The sequence below is a fragment of the Dermochelys coriacea genome, chromosome 2, assembly GCF_009764565.3.
Source record: "Dermochelys coriacea isolate rDerCor1 chromosome 2, rDerCor1.pri.v4, whole genome shotgun sequence".
Lineage (NCBI taxonomy): Eukaryota > Metazoa > Chordata > Testudines > Dermochelyidae > Dermochelys > Dermochelys coriacea.
In genome coordinates, this window is record NC_050069.1 from 107,447,685 (window position 1) to 107,472,220 (window position 24,536).

General features: G+C 42.6%; 2 protein-coding genes and 1 long non-coding RNA gene across 15 annotated transcripts in view; 2 read left to right on the forward strand and 1 right to left on the reverse strand.

The window, feature by feature from the left end:
- RIPOR2 (RHO family interacting cell polarization regulator 2) overlaps positions 1-11,878 on the forward strand; it is a 184,542-nt gene extending 172,664 nt beyond the window's left edge. For all 12 annotated transcript variants that reach the window (XM_043508279.1, XM_043508283.1, XM_043508290.1 and 9 more), the window contains 3 exons: positions 2,173-2,256; positions 4,688-4,778; positions 10,217-11,878. In XM_043508279.1, the coding sequence (XP_043364214.1) occupies positions 2,173-2,256; positions 4,688-4,778; positions 10,217-10,317 (276 nt within the window). In that variant the 3' untranslated portion in view covers positions 10,318-11,878. The remainder of the gene's footprint in view (positions 1-2,172; positions 2,257-4,687; positions 4,779-10,216) is intronic.
- LOC119851808 overlaps positions 1-14,287 on the reverse strand; it is a 113,546-nt gene extending 99,259 nt beyond the window's left edge. Inside the window, exons 1-2 of one of the 2 annotated variants that reach the window (XR_006278970.1) lie at positions 13,886-14,287; positions 13,284-13,361 (exon numbers count right to left, since the gene is read on the reverse strand). This is a non-coding gene — a long non-coding RNA (uncharacterized LOC119851808). The remainder of the gene's footprint in view (positions 1-13,283; positions 13,362-13,885) is intronic. The other variant, XR_006278971.1, reaches the window with a different exon arrangement.
- On the forward strand, positions 12,021-22,390 carry ARMH2 (armadillo like helical domain containing 2). The gene is made up of 2 exons (XM_043508291.1): positions 12,021-13,618; positions 20,827-22,390. Exons 1-2 carry the CDS (start codon positions 13,417-13,419, stop codon positions 21,270-21,272), a joined length of 648 nt encoding a protein of 215 aa, XP_043364226.1. The 5' UTR covers positions 12,021-13,416; the 3' UTR covers positions 21,273-22,390.
- The last annotated feature ends 2,146 nt before the right edge of the window (positions 22,391-24,536 follow it).

The window sequence follows — 24,536 nt, forward strand, 5'->3', positions numbered from 1 at the left end:
GCCCGTTGTCTCAATCTCACACTCCAGAAACCAGGGTAGTAGTCTTCCTTGTGATGCAGCTGCTCCCGCATCAGAACTTGGCCCTCCGGCCAGGTCACTGTAGCCCTTCCCTTCCGGGGTCTGTCAACGTCTCTCTGGGCAAGCTGTTCCAGGTAGTATTCCATCCTATGTCCAAGGCTGTGCCACTTCCCCAGAGCCTGGAAGGGGAAGCTGGGCCCACCCTCTACTCCAAGTTCCAGCTCACAGACCCTGTGCTCCACAACTATGGTCTACTTTCTCTCAGACCTGGTTGCTCCTTCCTTAGGCTCTGTCCTACTCCCTCTTTCTATCCTCTGGGTTTTCCACTTGTCCTTTGCTCCCTATGGCTGCTTTCCCCTTGGGCTTCTTGCCAGACCATGCAATCTCTAACATACTTCCCTCCTGTCAGAGAGTGACTGCAGATTTTCTGCCTACAGCCCCCTCTGGCATTAGCTTTATAGAAGCCCTGTCTGGTCCTGCCCAGGTAAGCTTCATCCTTAATTAAGCATTATGGAGCCTGGCTTCCCTCCAGGTACAGCTTATGCAGTTAATTGGCCCATCTAGCCTGCCTGAATCCCTTCAGGACTGGTGTGGGATAAACACCTCATCCAACAGGAAAACAGCTCCCTTCTCTCCTGTCCTGCCCGGGAAGGAGCCTGTTTTTCCCTAGATTGGAAAGTCTAGTATCAATGAGTATTGGTAATGCCTTATGTAGTGTTAGTGCGTACAATTCTCAGTGATATTAGTCACCAGTGTGTCATAGGCTTTCATAAAAGACCTCACTCTCTACACTTTTATAATACAGTACTATTGTATACAGTCAGTTGATTCAACTGCTTATCACTTGAGGTTCACCCCCTCCCCGCAGTCTTTATGCAATGTAGTCTTTGACAAGTAAAACCCAGACCAAGCTTCCCTCTCCTGCTGGGTGTCTCCTACCCCACTTGTTAGCGTGAGGTTTGCCTCCACCCCTTGTTAACTTGATGGATCTCTTTAGGTGATATGTAAATACATTCTCATTGTCTTTCAAAGTACTTTGGAATTAACTCCCAGGTAGGGAAAACATGTTCCTTTGTCTAGTGCAGACCTGTTTACCAACCCCCCCACCCCCACCACCTGGAATGCTTGGTTTAAACACGCTTTAGTCATAATTCTAGCATATACCTTTACCTGTGTACACACAAGAGTATTAATCAGTCAGTTATTAGTTTTCAAATGATACATCACAAGGCATGTTTTGTACAAAGATTATTACAAGAGTATGGAGGGTGTGAATACAGGGATGCTTAGTGTCATAGGGGATAGAATGCAAAAGAAGGGGAGAAAAAAATGCTCATTCTCCTTTTGGTCCTCTTCCTCTGTCCCTCTATTCCTTCTTCACTCAGTCTCTCTATATTTTGTCCTCCCTCACTTTCCAGCTGTGCAATATCACTCTGCGCTACTTCGTCCCACTTCTGCATGGACAAAACAAAGTCCCCTTCTCCAAGCACAGGCCTGCTGCATTTATGTCTGGCTCACTGCCGGAGGGAAAAGGCAGCATGGTGCTTGTATCAAAACACCCTGGAATTCACTAGGAGCTACCTGCTTTTGAGATTTGCGACTAATGCGGATTCTTGTTTGCTTAGCCGTAACTGGAACAGTTCTAGAACTGAGCTGTGAACTTGGTTTAGCAGCTTCTGTTAGCTTTGTGATAGTCTTTTTCAATCTCTCGGAGTTCCAATCCAGCCTAGGTCACTAGTGACCCAAAGTCATTACCACCCCTGGGGCTAGAAGGACCACCTTAAAAGGGGAGAGAGCAGTTCAGTCTCTATGACCCACTTACTTCATGGCCTCTCTGAGAAACTGCCATCAAGGGCACCAATTATTGTTGATTGATTTAATGTGCACACTTGCTAAGAACTGGACCAAGACCACTATCTCTTCCCACATACATCACAAAACTTGGACTGGATTTCAACCAGTGACATACCCCATTATCATATCCAGAGCCATTCAATTACTCAATACATGATGGCTTTTTCTTTTCAATCCTGTATCCACATTGTTAGGTAATTTGGTTTTCTGTGTTTGGAAATGTAGTGATACATACATTACTTTCACTTTTCTGCTCAACACAGCTACAAAATATCTTAATTGGTGTCTTCTGTTTTCCAGGCTTTAATTTACTACTGTGAAGTGCTAACACAGCCTAACCTCCACCTACAGAAAGCAGCTTGCATGGCACTGAAATGCCTTCAGGTAAACGTGATGCAATCAGTTTTTCGACATTGTTCTTGCTTTGAACTTCCATGGGAGAGCAAAGCAAAGCTTCTATTCAATAGAGCAGTGGTTCTCAAACTGTGGGTTGTGACCCCATTTTAATGGGGTTGCCAGGGCTGGCTTAGACTTTCTGAAGCCCGAGCCCCACCACCCAGAGCCAAAGCTGAAGCTCAAGGGCTTCAGCCCTGGGCAGTGGGGCTCAGGTTACATGCCCCCTGCTTGAAGCTGAAGTCCTTGGGCTTCAGATTTGCCTCCCACCCCATGCGGTGGGGCTCAGGTTTTGGCCCCCCCACACGCAGGGCAATGGGGCTTAGGTGGGCTTACTCAGGCTTCGGTCCCCCCTCCTGAGATCATGTTGTAATTTTGTTGTCAGAAGGGGTCACGGTGCAATGAAGTTTGAGAACCCCTGCAATAGAACCTCTTGAGCACAGAGATGCACATACAGTAAGATGCAAACAGCAGCAGCAACATAAGCATTGCTTTTTATTTTGCATTTTCTGTCCTGATATTTTATAAATGGCTTGTTGGCCTGAATTGTTTAGAATCTTGGTTTTTAAAGCAATCAGTTTCTGATGATGATTAACTATGTATTATGCATCTGTCTCTTCGTGCCTTGATAAAAAGGATCTTATTTATCTTAAGCAATAGAGGGTATGTCCTACATGGAAAAAAAAGTCCAGAGTATAGAGTCTTGGTAGAGGAGAGAAAAAATTGTCTTCTCAAGCAAAATTATAATGGACATAGCCAAAAATTGTAAAAGGGGAGGGAAGGGGAAGATGGAGACATAAATTTCTAAAAAGAAAAGGATGCATCCGATGAAGTGAGCTGTAGCTCACGAAAGCTTATGCTCAAATAAATTTGTTAGTCTCTAAGGTGCCACAAGTACTCCTTTTCTTTTTGCGAATACAGACTAACACGGCTGCTACTCTGAAACCTGACATAAGTTTCTGTACATTACATGATACCACAGCAATTGAGATAGTGTAGCCTGTAAGTAAAAACCTCCATAGCAAAATGGCTGGAATACATGAAAGTCCCCTATTCAGTATCAGTTTCTGGTGCCATTTTTGTATCCCCCCCACCACACAAAAAATTAATCCTTGCTGCACAGCCAGTAAAAGGCCATGGGAGGGAATAGCTGTTCTCAATCCCTGAGCTCTCATATCGTCCCTGAAGTTAGGTAGCTGCAGTAGGTGCCCCATCAAAAAATAATAATAAATAATAATAATAATATTCTATGAGATATAGACATTACACAGTGGCGATCCCTCTTGGAACTGCCCTCTGGAGAATATAACTGAAGTGTAGCCACATATCAGTTCTTGTATCCTTATGTGCATACAACAATATCCTCTAGCTATTATGGGACAACGCACCCTCTGTAACTATGACCTTCCAACTCAAACAATAGCCATGCGCAGATGCCCATAGGACATAAGGGCATTATACCATTAATACTACTAGAATAACTGGCTCTAAAGGGCTCTTTAATCTAGCAGAGAAAGGTATAAAAGAACTAACAGTGGAAGCTGAAGCCACACAATTCAAATTAGAAATAAAGATACGCATTTTTAACAGTGAGGCTGATTAACCATTGGAGCAAACTACCAAGAGATCAAGATTTGGGGACTTCTGAGAAGATGTGCTTTAGGCAAACAAGTTATTGAGCTAAATACAGGGGTAGCTGGGTGAAATTTAAAGGCCTATGTTATACGGGAGGTCACCCTAGATGATCTAATCGTCCCTTTAAAAATTGATGAATCTATGAAGAACCTACTTACAATGGAAAATGGAAACACTTGTGATTTTACTCTTAGCTGACCTGCACACCCACCCTAACCTTAGTCCTACCCTATTGGCTGGGTTTTTCTGCTATTCTCCTCCTGCAGAGGAGATGGGAGAGAATGAACCATAGGACAGATAGTTACATTGCTTAATGCACAAATGGAAAGTGCTCAGATACTACAGTGATGGGTGAAGTATATGAGAACCGCTATTTGGGAAAAAAGAAGACATCAAATTATACTTTTAAAAAAAATTCCAGTAAGTCATCTCATACTTTAAAGGAACAAAGATTATGTGGCTCCAAACACCTTCTTTTATGGTGTGATGGGACAGCACCCATCTCTGTTCCACTCATCACCACTTTCACAGTTGTAGCACCCATGGCAAGGGCAACCACAACTGTTCCTCTGTCCAAAGGTCTGAGATTTTTGCAGCAGAAGTACAGAACAGAGTTACTCCTCGCTCCCTGGGAAAGTAACAAATTGAGCTCCAACACAGAGATACAAATCACTGTTTGTATGTGTTTGGGGTGGGAGAGAGATGTGCAGAAGGAGGTTTATGTGTACTCACACAAGAATATGAATAGATAGTAACTGATGTCAACACATGTTTTTGCACTTTCTAGGCTACTGAAAGTATTAAAATGCTAGTTACTCTCTGCCAATCTGACAATGAAGAAATCAGAAAAGTAGCATCTGAAACTCTTCTCTCTCTTGGTGAGTTGTGTGTGTTACTTTATACAACAGTAAAATAAATATATCTACTTAACGCATCCAAGAAGCATACACTTTTTAAGACAATAAAAATACAACTGGACCTGTAAACTCAAACAGCTTAAAAAAGAAAGAAAGAAAGAAAGAAAGAAACCAAAGGAAATTGGACCAAAAAGAGAGGGGAGGGAGGAATCATACAAAAAGGAGGAAGAAGAGAAGCTAAAAATGGTTGAGAAGGAATTGACTCTAACAGAAATACCTTGCCAGCAATCTGGACCACAAATAGAAAAAATTCCATAAAGGCCTCCCCTGTACAAAGTAAAATGAGAAAAGGGGTAGGTTTATAACTCAGTGTTTCTCAACCTTTTTGATACCAGGGACTGGCTTAATGCCTTCGTAAACTGTGTCAGGGAGATCTCGGGGACCGGCCTTGAGAAACATTGCTCTAACTTACTTACACCTTCCCACGTGACCCTGTTGGTGGGGGGTTTTTTCCCCCACAACTCTGCCCCCTTGTGCCCTCAGCCTGTAAATTACACCGATGTATACTCACCATGACAAACCAGCATGTTACTCACCCCTCCAAATTTGGCCCTCTTGTCTGTAACCCAAATAGAATTAACCTTGGGATGGAAAGCAAGAGCAACCAAGTTGATCTCATTTACCTTGCAGATCAATGTATATAGGGTGGGGGAAAGTATAGAGAAAGAAAAGGGATATTAATAATCAGATCTCTTGGGTATGCTGGGGTTCTGTAGCCGGGGAATCCAATCCCTCCTGCAGAACTTCTTTCCAGACTCAAAGATTTAATTGTTAAGAAAATTGTATCTCTAGCCCTCACAGCAATGAAGAAACCCTTCCAAACATGAACAGTGTATACTGATGGTTTTTTTGAGTCTGCAGACAACTGGAAACAACACATCTGTAAACTGGCCTTTTCGTCTCGGTAGGGTGTTAATTGTTAACTGTTTCACTGCTGATCATTTCAACAGGAACATCCACTCCCAGATTGCCTCCCTCTCCTCCTCAGTGGCCAAAAGCTTGATCTGTTCTTTGCTCAGATGCCAAAACTTCCTTTTCCACCAGATAGCTGCTGCAATGCATTGGCATGGTGTCAACTTAAAAAGCCCAGCAACACTTTGAAAAGTGAAAATGTGGGGAACAGCTTAAAACGTAATACATATGTTACCACCACTAGGGCTTCTGCACTGACTGGAATATTTCCAGATTTCATTAAAAAAACTTTTCTTAATTTAAATGAAGCTGCAACCGAACTTCAGCTCTGCTTCCCCAAAGTCCAGAGATCTTGCCACAGAGTACCCCGGGGCCTTAGCTATAACAGTTATACTGGCAACCTTGTCGGGGAACAGGGAGATTAAGATCTAGCTAGTTACTTGTGGCTCAGAGATGATATTCTATGAAATTTACTCTGCACACGTACAGACTGTGTGAGCAGATACTGTTCAGTGTAAGAGGGAGAGTGACAAACTCCAACTGTGGGCAGCGCTGCTCTGTCTCCCATTATTTTTGTGCCCGCTCGAGCAGGAAGAATGGTTGCAGCCCCTTTTTTTACATGTTGCAAGGAGTTAAATTTCCCTGACCCACACCAAACTCACCCTCAGCAGGGCTGTCATGAAGCCTCTTCGATGGTCCACAGATTCCCCCCACTAGCTTTCCCCCTACGTAGCCCCACGGCAGGATTCCATAAGAGTAGCATACAGGACTTTGTGACCCTCTGCACCATGGTGATTTTCGTAATAGTGTCTCTTCTCTTGTAACAGTGCACTTGTTTCTCACTAACCAAGTGGCTATTTTCATTACAACTGGTGTACTAGCATTTAATAAAGGAGAAACATGCTGAGGATCTGATCCAGCATTCTTTATGCACCTGAAACTGATGCTCACAGAAGATTTGGATATGCAAAGAATGCAGGATCAGGCACATCCAGTCTCCACCTGTGTGGATGTGAAGGCCTCTTGGTTGTTAAATCTACTGGGCCAGATTAATTTGGCAGGGAGAAGAGCAACTGTGTAGACCCCTCCATTCTGCCTCCTCATGGCAGGTGCATGTTGTGGGTTCGTTAGTCATTAGGCTGGAGTAATCACTAAAGCAGCTCTGCAGCTACTCTGTGTCAGTGGGGAAGGGGAGATTCCTTTTGCCCATACTCTTTCCCATGGAAATACCCAGTACCTAAGCCCACTACTGAGCAACTGAGTCTTTGAATGAGGCTACATGCACCACTTCAGTGAAAGTTCTTCAAACACTCTTCTGTTTCTCACACTCACTTACAAGCTGCATGGAAACTTCTTAAAGACACCATAATAGAGACTCAACTTAAATGTATACCCCAAATTAAAAACATAATAAGAGAACCAAAAAAGTGCCACTGTGGCTAAACAACAAAGTAAAAGAAGCAGTGAGAGGCAAAAAGACATTCTTTAAAAAGTGGAAGTTAAATCCTAGTGAGGAAAATAGAAAGGAGCATAAACTTTGGCAAGAGAAGTGTAAAAATATAATTAGGAAGGCCAAAACACAATTTGAAGAACAGCTAGACAAAGACTCAAAAAGTAACAGCAAAAATTGTAAGTACATCGAAGGACGGAAGCCTGCTAAACAACCAGTGGGGCCACTGGATGATCGAGATTGCTAAAGGAGCACTGAAAGGGGATAAAACCATTGTGGAGAAACTAAATGAATTCTTTGCATTGGTCTGCACAGCTGAGGATGTGAGGGAGATTTCCAAACCTGAGCCATGCTTTTCAGGTGACAAATCTGACTAACTGTCCCAGATTGAGGTGCCATTAGAGCAGGTTTCAGAACAAACTGATATACTATTTAGTTTAAGTCACTAGGACCAAATGGTATTCACCCAAGAGTTCTGAAGGAACTCAAATGTGAAATTGCAGAACTACTAACTGTGGTATGTAACCTATCATTTAAATCAGCTTCTGTAACAGATGACTGGAGGATAGCTAATATGACACCAATTTTAAAAAACCTCCAGGTGATCCCAGCAATTACAGGCTGGTAAGCCTGACTTCAGTAACAGGCAAACTGGTTGAAACTATAGTAAAGAACAGAACTATCAGACACATAGATGAACAGGATTTTATTGGTGAAGAGTTAACATGATTTTATAATGGGAAATCATGCCTCACCAATGTATTAGACTAATTTTTTGAGGTGGGTCAATGAGCATGTGGACAAGGGTGATCCAGTGGACATAGTGTAATTAGATTTTCAGAAAGCCTTTGACAAGGTCCCTCACCAAAGGCTCTCAAGCAAAGTAAGCAGTCATGGGATAAGAGGGAAGGTCCTCTCATGGATCAGTAACTGGTTATAATATAGGAACAAAGGGTAGGAATAAATGGTCAACTCTCAGAATGGAGAGAGGTAAATAGTGGTGTCCCCCAGGGGTCTGTCCTGGGACCAGTACTGTTCAACATATTCATAAATGATGTGGAAAAACAAAACTACTCAAGGTAGTTAAGTCCAAAGCAGACTGCAAAAAGTTTTACAAAGGAACCTCACAAAACTGGGCAACAAAATGGCAGATGAAATTCAATGTTGATAAATGCAAAGTAATGCACATTGAAAAACATAATCCCAACTATACCTATAAAATAGTGGGGACTAAATTAGCTGTTACCACTGAAAAAAGAGATCTTGGAGTCACTGTAGATAGTTCTCTGAAAACATCCACCCAGTATGCAGTGCAGTCAAAAAAGCTAGGGAGATATAATAAGACAGAAAATATCATATTGCCTCTATAAATCCATGGAATGCCCACATCTTGAGTACTGCATGAAGATCTGGTCGCCCCCTTTCAAAAAAAGATATATTGGATTTGGAAAAGCTACAGAAAAGGGCAACAAAAATGATTCAGGGTATGGAACAGATTCCATATGAGGAGAAATTAATAAGACTGGGACTTTTCAGCTTGGAAAAGAGACGACTAAGGGGGGATATGATAGAGGTCTATAAAATCATAACTAGTGTGGAGAAAGTAAATAAGGAAGTGATATTTACTCCTTCTCATAACACAAGAACTAGGGGTCACCAAATTAAGTTAATAGGCAGCAGGTTTAAAACAAACAAAAGGAAGTATTTCTTCACATAACGTACAGTCAACCTGTGGAACGCCTGGTCAGAGGATGTTGTGAAGGCCAAGACTATAACAGGATTCAAAAAAAGAACTAGATAAATTGATGGACGATAGGTCCATCAATGGCCATTAGCCAGGATGGGCAGGGATGGTGTCCATATCCTGTTTGCCAGAAGCTGGGAGTGGGCGGCAGGGGATGGATGTTCTGTTCATTCCCTCTAGGGCACCTGACATTGGTCACTGTCGGAAGACAGGATACTGGGCTAGATGGACCTTTAGTCTCACCCAGTATGAGCGTTATTAGTTTACCAAGAATTCATTCTATTATTGGATATGGTATTGCTTGGGACACAAAAAACCTTAACCCAGGGTTGTTTGTGTAGAAGATCACATTCCCACTCTGACCTGCTTTATGGCACATAAAGACCTCATTCATTTCTCTGAAAGCACATGCAAGATATTAGATTGGACATAATGTAATGAAGTTCAAACAGAAAACAATAATGAAAAAGGAAAGCTGGTAAGACACAGCAAAAGCACTGCTTACTCTTTTCTATTCGTGTCGTAGGTAAACTTAGCTTGGAAAGACACAGACCATTTAGCAGTACACCTGTTCAAACAGCATCACATGATCACAAGGCTCACCTGCTTCATCTTTGCTCCAAACAAATCTTCCCCACTTAGCCCAAACTTTTGTAATGCTATTCAGACCATCTGTAAATCCACACTCCTTATTACAGATCCGTAGCTCTCATTAAAGATGAGAGTATATCATGTTTTAATTTACTCAAATCCTTCCTTTGCCTATTTATTTTGATAAGTGCCACAATTTTACACAATTTCATATAAAACTGAATCCTTACTACACCATCAGTGAATTTAGTAGATTGCTTGTACAAATAACATTTAAAAATTACACTCTGGCCACCATCCTATTACATATTAATCCATTTCCTCTGAAAATGTGGTGTGAAAGTGATAGAAAGAACTCTTATATACCATCCAAAAACATTTGATAGAAGATAGCTTTTTGAGAAGACAGATAGTGGGAAAGAGTAGGCAATGGTGTTCCAATATATTTATGCAGGTAAACAGTATATGGGTTATCTACTACTACAGAGATGCAGAGTAAAAGTTTTTAAGGAGTAGCTTGAACATTCACAGCACGCTCAATATTTGTGACTAATTTCTTAATTTGCACTGAACATATGAAAATTCCCATGGAAAAAGTCATCAGCAAAGCAATTCTTTCCACAGAAAGGAATGCAGGGTGTGCGATTTTGTGTACACAAATGATGCAGCGTTTTTATTTATGCTTGACTGTTTTGTGCTCAGGTGAAGATGGGCGACTGGCATATGAACAGCTGGATAAATTTCCTCGGGAATTTGTTAAAGTTGGAGGCCGTCGGGGGACTGAAGTTGCCACAGCTTTTTAGATGAAAGATAATCTACCTAACAGTAACAGTCATTATGACTGTTCACATTAACTGGAATGGTGCTGTAATTTAACTGCTTTAATTAAAAAAAAAAACTTTTGAAGAATTCTAAAGAATGTCCTGAAAGTTAGCAATTTATAGACATTTTAAGGAAAAAAAAAGTGTAAATTCCAGTTATTGAGTTCCTATTGGCTTTTCTTCCTAGCTTATGATGGAACAGTTGTATGTTGCAGATAATGCTTCTTCAAGTGCTTCAGAGTAAATGATGTAGTAAATCAGTCTCAGCAAACTTCTATATAAGATTTTAGAATTCAGCATCTTCATATTTTTACACAATTTTGCACTTGTTTTATTGAAATTGTTATGTAAGCTTGAAATGTGATGCTGCATCTAAAAAGGAAAGGTAGGGAACTACAAAGTGGAAAAGTGGAACTACAAAGCAGCTTTCTCTCCACATTGCGCTAAGTGTTGGATGCCTTGCAGGGTTCCTAGCAGCATTATATCAGCCTGGACTTAAACTCAGCTACCCAGATTGATTTTAACGATGAAATATAGATCAAGTTTCTTCAATTCAAGTTTTGCCTCCAGAAACAACAGGCTGTAAACCCCAGGAGATGTTATTTCACTGACTCATTTTAAATGCCTCTGCTGGTCTTTTATTTCCTCCCTCTCACCCTCCAGTAATGAACCATGATTAATCCAGGGATTTGCTTGTGCTATCAAGCAATTATGTGGGTTTTATAGAAATAAATGGAAGGTTACATGTGCTCATTGTTCAAAAAGAAAAAGTGAATATAATACAATTGCTTGAATCCCTGAAGCCATTTTTGTTTCCTAGGTTACAAGAAGGAGTGGGCTACATGCACTCTGGCTAGTGGATAGCAGCTTGCTATAGAGTAATTTCAGTATAAAGAATTAAAGCAAAATAAAGAGGACCTTGGAGCTGTTAAAGACAGGGTGCAAATAAAAGCGTTTCCTCCCCCCTCCAACTCCAAGCATGAAAGACTGAGTGTTTCAAGCTATTGATTATAGCCCTTAAATTAACAGATGAAGTGAGTGTAATTTAACAGAAGAGCATTGTTGTACTGCAATACATCTGATATGAAATACTATTTAGATGTTAATTAAAACATCCAGCTTCTGATAGACTATACAGAAAAGGATCACTAAAAGTTCACTTCGAAAAGAAGCCTTGTGCGCCAAATAGAGTGGCAGACAGTTTTTCTGACTGTGAATGTTACCAACAATGTACATACAGCTGTATATTTATAAATATATATATATATATAAATATATATATATATATATTCTTCCTGTAATTAAAGGTACATTTGTACAGTCTGAAATATTTACTTGTTTACTGAAGGAAATAGGCTCTTTTTACAGAAGGTTGAATAACCATGTCATGGTTTTTATATCATAGCTACTGCATGAGCTGATTCTCCCATCATGTTCTTTTGTTCTGACATCTGCTTATTTTTTGCCTTCTAGTTTTGTGGCAATTGTACTCATATTTCCTATCATCATTAAGTTATAATAAAGAATATTTTTAATCACTAAACACATTGGTCCAAACTATAAAATGTGTGTGCTCTACCTTCTCCACTGTGAGGACTAAATAACCTTAATACACATTTCTCAGGTTTTTGTCTACACTGGAAATTGGCCCCCAGCACCAGCCGTCGGTGGCCACTAATCACTGTAGCTGTCCCAGGGCAGAGCCCATCCGTTGTGGACAAGGAAGGCCTCAGTTCTCAATGGTGTTACTCCCTTCAGGCTGGCACTGGGGCCAATCCCCCAAATAGTTAATTATAATCTTAGTTTGCTACTTGTGGCAGCTCCCTTTGTGCAGTAGGATGTCTCCAGGAAACAATCTGCAAGTAGAGATACACTGTTGTACTATCATGAAGGTATTTCATAAGAACATCTGGGAAAGGGATTAATAGTTCTGGTTTGACAGGTCTTGTCTCCACTACAAAATTAAGGCACAACTTTGAAGTCTAGTTAAATAACAATACTGTCCACTACTTTGCAATTAGTGTAGCCAAGGGTAAGTCCTGTTCAGCATCATGTCAGCTAATCATGTTTAAACCTTGGTGCAGCATTACCTTAGTGCTCTGGTTTTCACTACATCCAGGAGGCCTTGGAAACGTGAATGGGGCTGGACCCCTGCATGCCGTTCATTTATAGTTTTACACAGCACAACATGGTGGCAGATATGCAGTACTGCAGCTTCTCATATGGCAAAACCAGCAATGCTAGCTTGGTTTTTCCCCCCCTTTTGCTTTTTCATGGGTGACTAGATTTGTAGCCCCAACTTTCTGCTGGCCAGGAAATGCTATAGTGACAGATGGTTTTAGTTATTAAAACCAAAAACACATACAAAAAAGGCAGAAAAAAGAAAGGGAAGAAAAATCAGCCTGGAAAGGTGGAGGGGTCTGATTAGCTCAAGTCAAAGAAATGTGGAGCCAATGCTCTAATGCTAGTCTCCAGTACCCACCATCTACACAAGGCATTTTAAGCCAGATTGATTTAAGGTGTAGAGCTTTTTCACAACACTAGACCCAGGATTGAGGGGTAATCATTATGTGACTGGTACTATCTGAATTTCTGCAAAGCAAAATGAGAAATTATTTTAATCATGTTTTAAATTAAAAACATTATTTTGGAAATATAATAGGCTCATGTCTGGTTTATGTTGTTCCTTCCCTCCCTGCTCTAAAATAAGATTACAGCCCCTGGTTGTAGCATGCTGCACACGTTGGTGTAAACCAACAGAACACATTTACATTCAGACATCTGAAGAAGATAATGTGTAACAATGAAATGGGGGCATTAGGGCACGGAACATTGATTTGCTAAAATAAATCCTCTGATGTCATCAGATTCTGTGTTACAACAAAGAGCTGCCTCCATTTTTCATTCTGTTTATTAACTTTATTCTAAAGTGTTGCTTAGTTACTAACCTGAGGGATTTTCTTCAAAATCAGAATTAAAACTTGCTTTCCAGCTGTTTCCTATTTAATTTCAGAGCACACAGATTTCTACACACATTGAAGAAAGTCATTAAGGACAACTTCCTGAGGAGTCATTGAAAGTATGTTTAAGAAGCTCCAAGCTTGTTATGAAACTTACATCAAAACCTTTTTCTCTTCTGTGAAGGAAGAGCCCTACAATCCAACTGACAGCATTTTTCATAAGCAAAAAATTGTTAGATATGGCACCGATGTGAGGAACACACAACTACCCCTTGAACAGAGAGCCCAAGCTGCAAAAAATATTGGACTGCTAGTGTACACAGGTAACAAGGCAAACTGGCTTGTTGTTTGCTAATTCAGTATAATTTAAACCTACGGTTTCATATATGTGCTAAAATAAGGCCATTCCCCTGCATCACTACAACTACTAAAAACAGTTTATGAGATTCAGAATATATAGCACCTAGTCCTGCTCCCAGTGAAGTCAGTTAGCAAATAAGGCCTTAAATTTTTAAAAATAAATTAAGGCCCTAATTTATGGATTCCTAATGTTTACATGAAAACCCCACCTTCCATTTCTAAAAAGATACATTTCTAGCTCTTGCAGTTGTGGAGAAACGCTTGAAAATATGAACACTAAAGCCTCCAAGAGCAGAAGATAAAAAAAAACAATGATTATTACTACTTAAAATCTCATGATTTTTAAATGCTTTGGTTCAGCCATACTGCTGTTTTTCATCTACCTTCCTCTTTACCAATAAAAAAAAAGTAAGGGGGAGAGGGAGGAGGGAAAGGACAGAACAGATACTCACCAGCTGGAAAAGAAATTCAGCAGCTGCTGGTTACAAAATGACTTTAGAACTGCAGCTGCTTGGCTCTGCAAAAATTTAAAGGACCAGCCACCCCCAAAAAGTATGCTAGGGAAAAAGTTCTTGTAACAAGATGAAGAAGTCATCAGGGAAAGCATGCCTAGGAAGGGAGCTGCTTTGGTGTTGGCCTATTATCATTGTGTCCTAAGTTTTTCCTATCCTTTTAATTGGGTATGGTGTTCTTCATTCCCTCTCTTCAGCTGTTGGGAGCTGCTATTGTATTTTCCCCTGAGAGGGGCAGAGAGATAATCTCCATATTGCCAATGCGAAGCATTCAAAAATCATGAATCAGCCCCCCCCCCCCCCGCCCCACCCCGAGAAGCATGAGATTTAAAATATATGTTTGGGGCTCCTTTTATGTATCAGTTGAATCCTGATCAAGAAACTCAATGTGTCCTTAAATGGATGTAAAACTCAGTCTCTGACGTTCTCTGGTCAACACTTCCCAGCTTCTTATACCTGCACAGTCACATATCTCCACCAGAGGGCAAAGAAAGACACTAGATACACTACACCCGTGGTTCTAAACCTTTCCAGACTACTGTACCCTTTTCAAGAGTCTGATTTGTCTTTCCTAGCCTTAAGTTTCACCTCACTTAAATACTACTTGCTTACACAGACATAAAAATACGAGTGTCACAGCACACTATTACTAAAAAGTTGCTTACTTTCTCATTTTACCATGTAATTATAAAATACATCAATCTGAATATAACATTGTCCTGACATTTCAGTGGATAGTATATAGAGCAATATAAACAAATCATTTTCTATATGAAATTTTAGTTTGTACTGACATTGCTAGTATTTTTCATGTAGCCTGTTGAAAATCTAGGCAAATATCTAGAAATGAATTGCTGTACCTCCTAGAAGACCTCTGCGTATCCCCAGAGATACACATACCCCTGGTTGAGAACCACTGCACTAATTTAAAACTGTATGAACAGTAAGGATAAATAGTAATACTATACTGAGCTTGTTTAAGAAAAGAAGGGGTTCTCTGAGCCTGCCAGACAGCAAGCCGACTATAATTGTCAGAAATATTCAGAATCAATTGCCATCAATATTCAAAAATGTGATGTGTTAAAGTCATAGTACCACCCACCCCCCACTGTTCCTCAGATGTTCTTGTTAACTGCTGGAAATAGCCTACCTTGCTTGTCACCATGAAAGGTTTTCCTCCTTCCCCCCTCCCCCCGCTGCTGGTGATGGCTCATCTTAAGTGATCACTCTCTTTACAGTGTGTATGATAAAACCCATTGTTTCATGTTCTCTGTGTGTGTATATAAATCTCTCCTCTGTTTTTTCCACCAAATGCATCCGATGAAGTGAGCTGTAGCTCACGAAAGCTTATGCTCTAATAAATTTGTTAGTCTCTAAGGTGCCACAAGTACTCCTTTTCTTTTTGCGAATACAGACTAACACGGCTGCTACTCTGAAAACTGTGGGTAGAGGAGACCTTCCTCCTTCTAAATGTAAAAACAGAGAAAAGTTCCTGGTATGTTGTGATCCAAGTACACGCTGCTGGCAGATATTCTATTACTTTGGGGAATGTAAAGTCAGCCAAAAACTCAAAAAGAAAGTGGTTCAGTCGATGTGCAAGTCAGGTTTTTGGCCATCTAGAATCTGGACTAGGGAGGGCGGTCATGCAATGAGAGATCTAATGAACATGATGTCTCCATCTCACAATTTTTTCCACAGAAAAATTTAAGTGTAACTCACTCATCATGTGTTCTGCAATCTGGCCACGTTTTCTAGAGAATAGCTCAGCCAAGTTCAGAAGCCAGACTGGCAGCTGTCAGTGGATTTATGCAACAAGAGTGCCCAAGAACCCACGTAAATCACCATCACTTGTAATGTCTGCATTTTAAAATGCTCACTTAAATGAATATTTTTGCCACTAAAAATGGTGTATCAGCCCAAAACTAATGCAGAGATGCTTTTACTCTGTACTAGGCACTGTGCTGTTCATAGACAGACATAGCACATGTCTTTTCACATAGCAGAGGGCAACATTTGCATAGAAGACAACCAATGTTTCTTGTTCTGAAGTTATTTCCAGTCTATTCCATCTGCTGCCATTGGATTTTCTTGCATTAAATGGCAAATCCTGACCCTACTGCACAGCCCAATGAACCAAACTGGGCACTGGAAAGACCTGATGAGTTTGTGGGGGAAGATGTTCTCTGAAGCTCACCTGCAGCTCTTTGATGGGAATGACTGCTGGACTGATAACATTACTGAGCCTGCTCTCAACTCTTCCCTCAACCTGCCTGTGTTGCTGGGTTACACGGCTAATCCATGTAGCTGTGTTTGGTTGTGCACAACTGGTGTGAAATCCTCAAATTCTGTCCCACTACTGCCACTCTTTAGCGATACCACATTGGTTTTGCAGAATGCAGTGAATTCTGCATTGACAGAGGGGGAATGGTGGTGAATGGGGAGAAGGGGAGAAAAGGGGGCAGTGACAGATTTAGGCTTATATAACTAGATTGCATTTTAGTAGTCACAGTGATGCCACAAAGTGCCTTCTCAGCATTTATTCCTTGGACAAAGAGCCCAAATGTTTTTTAGGACATTAAATCCTTTTTTTGAATTGCAATGTGCTATTGTTCTGATAAAAAGGAAAAATGTGTGATAAATATGCCCTATAGCAGGAAATGCAGATGATAAATGTCAGAATCAGATTAAAGAACACCACAAAGTAAGCAGCTCAAATTGCTACTAACTTCAAATGCAGTTCTGAAAAAACACGAACTACTCCTGGGGGAATTCTGTGCCACTGTGCATGTGCAGAATTCATGTCTCCCACAGATTTCTTTCAGAGTAGCAGCCGTGTTAGTCTGTATTCGCAAAAAGAAAAGGAGTACTTGTGGCACCTTAGAGACTAACAAATTTATTAGAGCATAAGCTTTCGTGAGCTACATTTTCATAAATGCATCCGATGAAGTGAGCTGTAGCTCACGAAAGCTTATGCTCTAATAAATTTGTTAGTCTCTAAGGTGCCACAAGTACTCCTTTTCTTTTTACAGATTTCTTTGCTTCCCCACAGAAAAATGACTTTCTGATAGGGAAGCAAAGGGAAGTTGCAAGAGCAGTCACGCACCACTCCCTAACAGTGCAGGTACATTGTTTCAGGCAGCCAGCAGAGAGGTAAATCACTGTGGGGCTGAAGACACTCCAGCCAGTGGCTCCTACCCTGAGCCAGAATCAGCTGCTAGTCCTGGTTGGGCTGGAGGCAGGAGAGGACGGGACTTCCTCATCCCCTGCAATGAGTGTTTAGGGCTGTGTCAGACCCACCCCCAGAAACCTCCCCCAGCTTCAGGAAGCTCACCATCCTCCCTTCCTGCCTGCCCCCATCTCTCCTCAGCTGCAGGGGGAGAGATCACTGTATGGGGAGCTGCTCCCCCATCCGCTGTGCATCCGGACCTCCCATACCCAGACACCCCTGCCAAAACTTACTCTGTACACCCAGAACCCCCCTAGCCCTCCATACCCAAACCCCACCTCACTGAACCTCAACCCCTGCACACAGAGCCCCCCTGCACTGAGTACCCCCCCGAGTTCCCTGCACTCAAACTCCCACAGTGATGAGCCCTCTCCTGCACCACCCTGAGTCCCCACATCCAGACCCCATGACACTGACCCCCAACTAGCTGCACCTAGACCCCCACCCACCCACCTCCTAGCACCCAGACTCCTCCGCTGAGCCCCAACCACCTTCACTTGGAAGCCTCTGCAGAGTCCCATTGTCCCTGCCCCTGGAACTCCCCAATGAGCCTCTGTGCATTCCGATTGTCCCACACAGAAACCTCTCACCTCCACACCGAGCCCCTCAACACTTGGATCCTGCCTGGTTGACCCTGCCTCCGCCACACCTGGTGCACCATTGAGTACATTAATTGCAAGGGATATTTCTCAATGATTTTCCAGGCGCTTGTGGATCACTGTGGGCACTTCACAGACATTAACACAGGCTGGTCCAGAAAGGTGCATGACGCACACATCTTTTGGAACACTGGCCTGTTCAAGAAGCTGTAAGCAGGGACTTTCTTCCCGGACCAGAAGATCACCATAGGGGAAGTCAAAATGCCCATTGTGATCCTGGGAGACCCCACCTACTCCTTAATGCCATGGCTCATGAAGCCATACATGGGGCAACTTGACAGCAGCAAGGAGCGGTTCAACAGCAGGCTGAGCAAGTGCAGAATGACTGGAATGTGCATTTAGCCATTTAAAAGCCTGATGGCGATGCTTGTATGGGAAGCTGGACATGGCTGATGACAATATTCATATGCTTATAGCCGCATGCTGTACTCTCCATAATATTTGTGAAGGGAAGGGTGAAAGCTTCACTCAGGGCTGGACCACAGAGGTTCAGCACCTGGAGGCTAAGTTTCAACAGCCAGAGACCAGGGATATTAAAGGGGCACAGCGCGAGGCTATAAGGAACAGGGATGCTGAGAGATAGCAAGTTGAAGCTGAAAGCCACTAATAGTTGTTGCTATGCTCAGGACTGCAGTGCTTGTAATGCTAGGAGGTGATTGGTGCACAGGATGCAAGAAGGGGCCTTACCATAATTGTATCTTGCTTTGCATTGCTCTTTGTGCTTTCACTTAATAGAATAACGATTACTTTCAAACAATTTTATTCAAAAACAAATAGAGGAGAGAGTCAAATAAAAAAAAAATCAGCAGGGAAGGGAAGGTCTCAAGAGAAGGAGGAGGTGTAGGGACAGCTACAGACTTGTTTATGTGCAAGGATCATACCCAACCTTCTCCTTTGGAGTACAATGCAGCAGAAGCAGGGCTAAACTGCAGAGGGATGAGTGTTGAGCACAATGGGTACTGGGAGTCCACAGGGCTGGACTGTGCAGGGTAGGAGCGGAATTAAGCAGGTACAGACTGGAGCCAGGAGGTTGATAAGAGTGTGTTGACTGTGTGTGGAGGGACACATATGGGAAAGTTTTGCAACAGCAGCTGCAGGGGAGGGCAGGCACAGAGCTGCTCAGTTTGAAGAGCTAGTGTCGTCTAGAGCGTGTCTGCTTGGCGCTCCATAACGGTTAAGAGCCGCTCCGTGGCTTCTTTGTGGTGTGCCATGTTCTCCTTGTGGTCCCTCATCTCGCTGTCCTGCCACTCCTTCAATTCCTTCTCAGCAGCAGAGTGCATCATAACCTCATGCATAAAGTCCTTAGTTCTTCTTGGATACTTCCTAATTCTTTGTAAGTGTTCTGCTGCCAATAAAGCCACAAGACTCCCAAAATGGTAAGTAGCTGCAGGGGCAGGATAAATCACTGTTCCTGGATCTTGTTGTACATTAGGCATGTGGCTCTTGGGGAGAGAACACTGTAGGGTGGGCCTGATAATCATTCTTGTCCCCACACTTGCCATAGGATATGATCATTATGGAAAATGTCTCGCTGCTGAGGTTGAGCAGGGAAACAAAGGAGGGTCTTCTCTAAGCCTGTGGCTTCCACCCTGGCCCCTATGTGGCTAGCCTCTGAGCAGCAATGTGTCCTGTCCCCCCCATGATGGCACAGTGGTGTGGGAAAGTTACCGTTAATAGGGCAAGAAACAAAGCAGCTCTGCCAAGGAACCTGAGGCAGCCGATGGCCCGGTATCTTCACACGCATTTCCTGGAGATCTGAGGGAGAGTCCCGTGAAGTGAGGGAGTGCATCAACAACCTTTTCCACCACTCAAACTAGACATGAGGTGGGAAACATGTCTGTTTTCTGCAACCTTCCTGCCCCCAACAACTCGCTTCAGCAATTCCCAAAATCAGATCCACTTACCAGGGGCCTCCTCTCCTGTTTGAACCTTGCCAAGATCCGACTGCTGTGATTGGCTAGGTGACTCTGGGTAGAAAAGAGCTCCTGATTGCATGCATCTCTGGCCTCTGAGTAGTCCTCTGCCTCTGGGTCCTGGCCATAGCCCTTTTCTATCATGCATCTAGCAATCTGTCCATAGGTATCAATTTTTACAGCTGGAGCACAGCTGGGACTGGACAGCCTCCTTTCCCCAAATGCCAATGAGGTCCACCAGCTTGGCATTACTTCAGGTGGGGGGGGGAGATCACCTGGTGTGTGGAGCAGGCATGGCCACCTGAAAAGATGCACTGAGACCACTGCATGCATCACCGATCAAACAGAAAGGGGAATTTCAAATTTGCAAAGGAACGTATGGGGGTGGGGCTGATGGTTGGTCACCTAAGGGCAGGGCAGTAGAGTTCAACCCGATGGCCAGAGAGGCAAGAACAGGCATTGTAAGACACCTCCCGGAGGCCAACTGCAGCACTGTAATTACCACAGTGTCTACACTGACACCGCAGTGCTGTAGCCCCAACGCAGAAAGCTCTACACCTCTCATTGAGGTGGTTTTGTTAGAGTGCTGAATGTGTGCAGTTTCTGTGCACTAAGTGGCTTGGCAGTGTTTACAGGAGTTACAGTGCTCAAAGCTGCTTTACTGTGCACAAACTTGCCAGTGTAGACAGGGCGTCAGCCTCATGGCTATCCTTCACCTATACAATAGTTTCCTTAGCAGCACACACAATGGAACTAATTTAAAGGTTCTGTGGTAGCCTTAGCTCAGAATTTCCAATGTACATGCAAATGATGAACTAGCCTATGACCTACTAGAGATAAAGACAGCTTTTTCCATTGCAGGTGGGCCAAATGCTGGACTATATGCATCAGAATACATTGAGGATGTAATTGATTTCTTGCACATGCCAGACACTTCAGCAAATGTGAGGATCCTGGTGCTCCAAGGGCTGTGCGGTATTTGCTATATAAATTACAGTAACCAAAACAAGGTAAAAGATCTGAATCTTGCAGATATTCTTCTTGCTTGTCTCACTGAAGATGAACATTCATCCCCAGCTAGCAACCATATTACCGTGGTTAAGTTCTGGGTTTGTTACCTTCTGACTGTCCTTTGTTGCCACAATACCCCTTATATTAGAATAATCCATGAATTGGGAGGTCAAAAGCTGGAAACAAAGCTGAAATTCCTGTCTAGCATGGAATGGTCTGGCTGGCCAGATAATTATGCAGAAATACTGTTGTCCCTTTTGGGGTTTCACAAAGCTCAACTTACTTCTGGTATTTAAAATGAAATAACTCTCTCAAGGATTGTTATAATCTGAACAATTTACATGGCATAATAAAGAAAATGAAGACAAATTAAATAATGTCACTTTTCCTCTTCCCCATCTCCCAATAACTAGTTTAGAATTAAAAAAAAAAAAAAATGAACAGGACCTATCTCAGCTCCTAAAATCATCCATTATTCACCCTCTCCCTCCACTGGAAAGTCAGGACTACCTCACAGAACAGGTAATCTGCCATCAGGTTCCTTTTCCCCAGCCAATGCCTTACCAAACACCCTTCTCCTTTCCCTTCCTGACACACCTACACAGTAACTTCAAAGGATTCCAGACTAACACTCACTTGAATAGTAGGCTGGAGCAGGGGTTAGGGTGACCTTGGTGTAGCATAGCCCCAACAGGATGTGATATGTCTGCTGAAGAGGCTAGTCAGCATACTGATTCAGCAGAACTTGGGGGAGTGCACATTGCTTCTTTCTAAAAGGCCTGCTCCTACTGACATTACAATAAATGGGTAGTATCAGACTCTAAAGGAATACTAAGATACATCAATATTAACCCCCACCCTCACACAAATCTATTCTCCCCTGCACTGGCTCAGGAACCTTTCAGACAGCTAGCCTCACTGCTATCCACTCTTCGGTGCTAACCTTTACAATAAAATAGGATATTTGAAGAGAGCAAGGTCTTGAAAACATGAAGCATGAGATTACAATTTACAAAATGTGCACAGCATGCCAGGTGCTTTACAAACATGTATAAAGTTCCTGTCCTGAAGCATTTACCATCATGAGACAAAAAGAAAAGGAGTACTTGTGGCACCTTAGAGACTACACGGCTGCTACTCTGAAACCTGTCATCATGAGACAGAATGCTCCAAACAATTACACATACAAGTAGTCCCAACAAACAGAGCCAGGACTGTGAATCTTTTTAAAATCACATGGAGATACCAGAGAGCCTTTCAGTCCTAATCAAAAACCTGTTGCCAGGTTCTCTTACAGTCCTTCTAGGTCAATGCCTGCCCTATAAACTGAAGAGAATTTTCTGGGAAAGGTCCCCTCTCACTGCTGTACGTGCTGGGTACAGCTCATAAAGCAGGAAGTGCTTTGGGAACCTCTCCCATGAAAATAGGTTTCAGAGTAGCAGCCGTGTTAGTCTGTATTCGCAAAAAAGAAAAGGAGTACTTGTGGCACCTTAGAGACTAACAAATTTATTTGAGCATAAGCTTTTGTGAGCTACAGCTCACTTCATCAGATGCATTCGGTGGAATGCAGCACTTCCAGCTATCTTCAAGACGCCACCGACTTCCTGAGGAAACTACAGTCCATCGGTGATCTTCCTAAAAACACCATCCTAGCCACTATGGATGTAGAAGCCCTCTACACCAACATTCTACACAAAGATGGACTACAAGCCGTCAGGAACAGTATCCCCGATAATGTCACGGCTAACCTGGTGGCTGAACTGTGTGACTGTCCTCACCCAAAACTATTTCACATTTGGGGACAATGTATACCTTCAACTCAGCAGCACTGCGATGGGTTCCCACATGGCTCCATAGTATGCCAACATTTTTATGGCTGACTTAGAACAACACTTCCTCAGCTCTCGTCCCCTAATGCCCCTACTCTACTTGCGCTACATTGATGACATCTTCATCATCTGGACCCATGGAAAAGAAGCCCTTGAGGAATTCCACCATGATTTCAACAATTTCCATCCCACCATCAACCTCAGCCTGGACCAGTCCACACAAGAGATCCACTTCCTGGACACTACGGTGCTAATAAGCGATGGTCACATAAACACCACCCTATATCGGAAACCTACTGACCGCTATTCCTACCTACATGCCTCTAGCTTTCATCCAGATCACACCACACGATCCATTGTCTACAGCCAAGCCGTATGATATAACCGCATTTGCTCCAACCCCTCAGAAAGAGACAAACACTTACAAGATCTCTATCATGCATTCTTACAAGAAACAGATTGACAGAGCCAGAAGAGTACCCAGAAATCACCTACTACAGGACAGGCCCAACAAAGAAAATAACAGAACGCCACTAGCCATCACCTTCAGCCCCCAACTAAAACCTCTCCAACGCATCATCAAGGATCTACAACTTATCCTGAAGGACAACCCATCACTCTCACAGATCTTGGAAGACAGGCCAGTCCTTCCTTACAGACAGCCCCCCAACCTGAAGCAAATACTCACCACACAACAGAACCACTAACTCAGGAACCTATCCTTGCAACAAAGCCCGTTGCCAACTCTGTCCACATATCTATTCAGGGGATACCATCATAGGGCCTAATCACATCAGCCACACTATCAGAGGCTCGTTCACCTGCGCATCTACCAATGTGATATATGCCATCATGTGCCAGCAATGCCCCTCTGCCATGTACATTGGTCAAACTGGACAGTCTCTACGTAAAAGAATAAATGGACACAAATCAGATGTCAAGAATTAGAACATTCAAAAACCAGTCGGAGAACACTTCAATCTCTCCGGTCACACAATTACAGACCTGAGGGTGGCTACCCTTCAACAAAAAAAGCTTCAAAAACAGACTCCAACGAGAGACTGCTGAATTGGAATTAACTTGCAAACTGGATACAATTAACTTAGGCTTGAATAGAGACTGGGAGTGGATGGGTCATTACATAAAGTAAAACTATTTCCCCATGTTGTTTCCCCCCCCCCCACTGTTCCTCAGATGTTCTTGTTAACTGCTGGAAATGGCCCATCTTGATCACCACCACAAAAGGTTTTCCTCCTTCCCCCCCTCCTTCCTGCTGGTAATAGCTCATCTTAAGTGATCACTCTCCTAACAGTGTGTATGATAAAACCCATTGTTTCATGTTCTCTGTGTGTGTATATAAATCTCCCCACTGTATTTTCCACCGAATGCATCCGATGAAGTGAGCTGTAGCTTACGAAAGCTTATGCTCAAATAAATTTGTTAGTCTCTAAGGTGCCACAAGTACTCCTTTTCTTTTTTTCTCCCATGAAAGTTTTCAAAACAACTGCACCTGTTTTGAAACAGTCTTTTGAAAGTACTTACAGTAACTCTTCGCTTAATGTTGTAGTTGTTCCTAAAAAGTGCTACTAAAGTGAAACGATGTTCAGAAAATCCAATTTCCCCATAAGAATTAATGTAAATAGGGGGGCTTAAGTTCCAGGGAAATTTTTTTCACCAGACAAGACATCATATACATACGGTATAAGTTAAATAATTTTAAACAATACTGTA

Bases quoted from the DNA above. Each gene is read 5' to 3' on its own strand.
- ARMH2 (XM_043508291.1), top strand. From the start codon at position 13,417: ATGTTTAAGAAGCTCCAAGCTTGTTATGAAACTTACATCAAAACCTTT. The intron at 13,619-20,826 runs GTAACAAGGCAA...TTTCCATTGCAG, and splicing joins TGGACTGCTAGTGTACACAG to GTGGGCCAAATGCTGGACTA.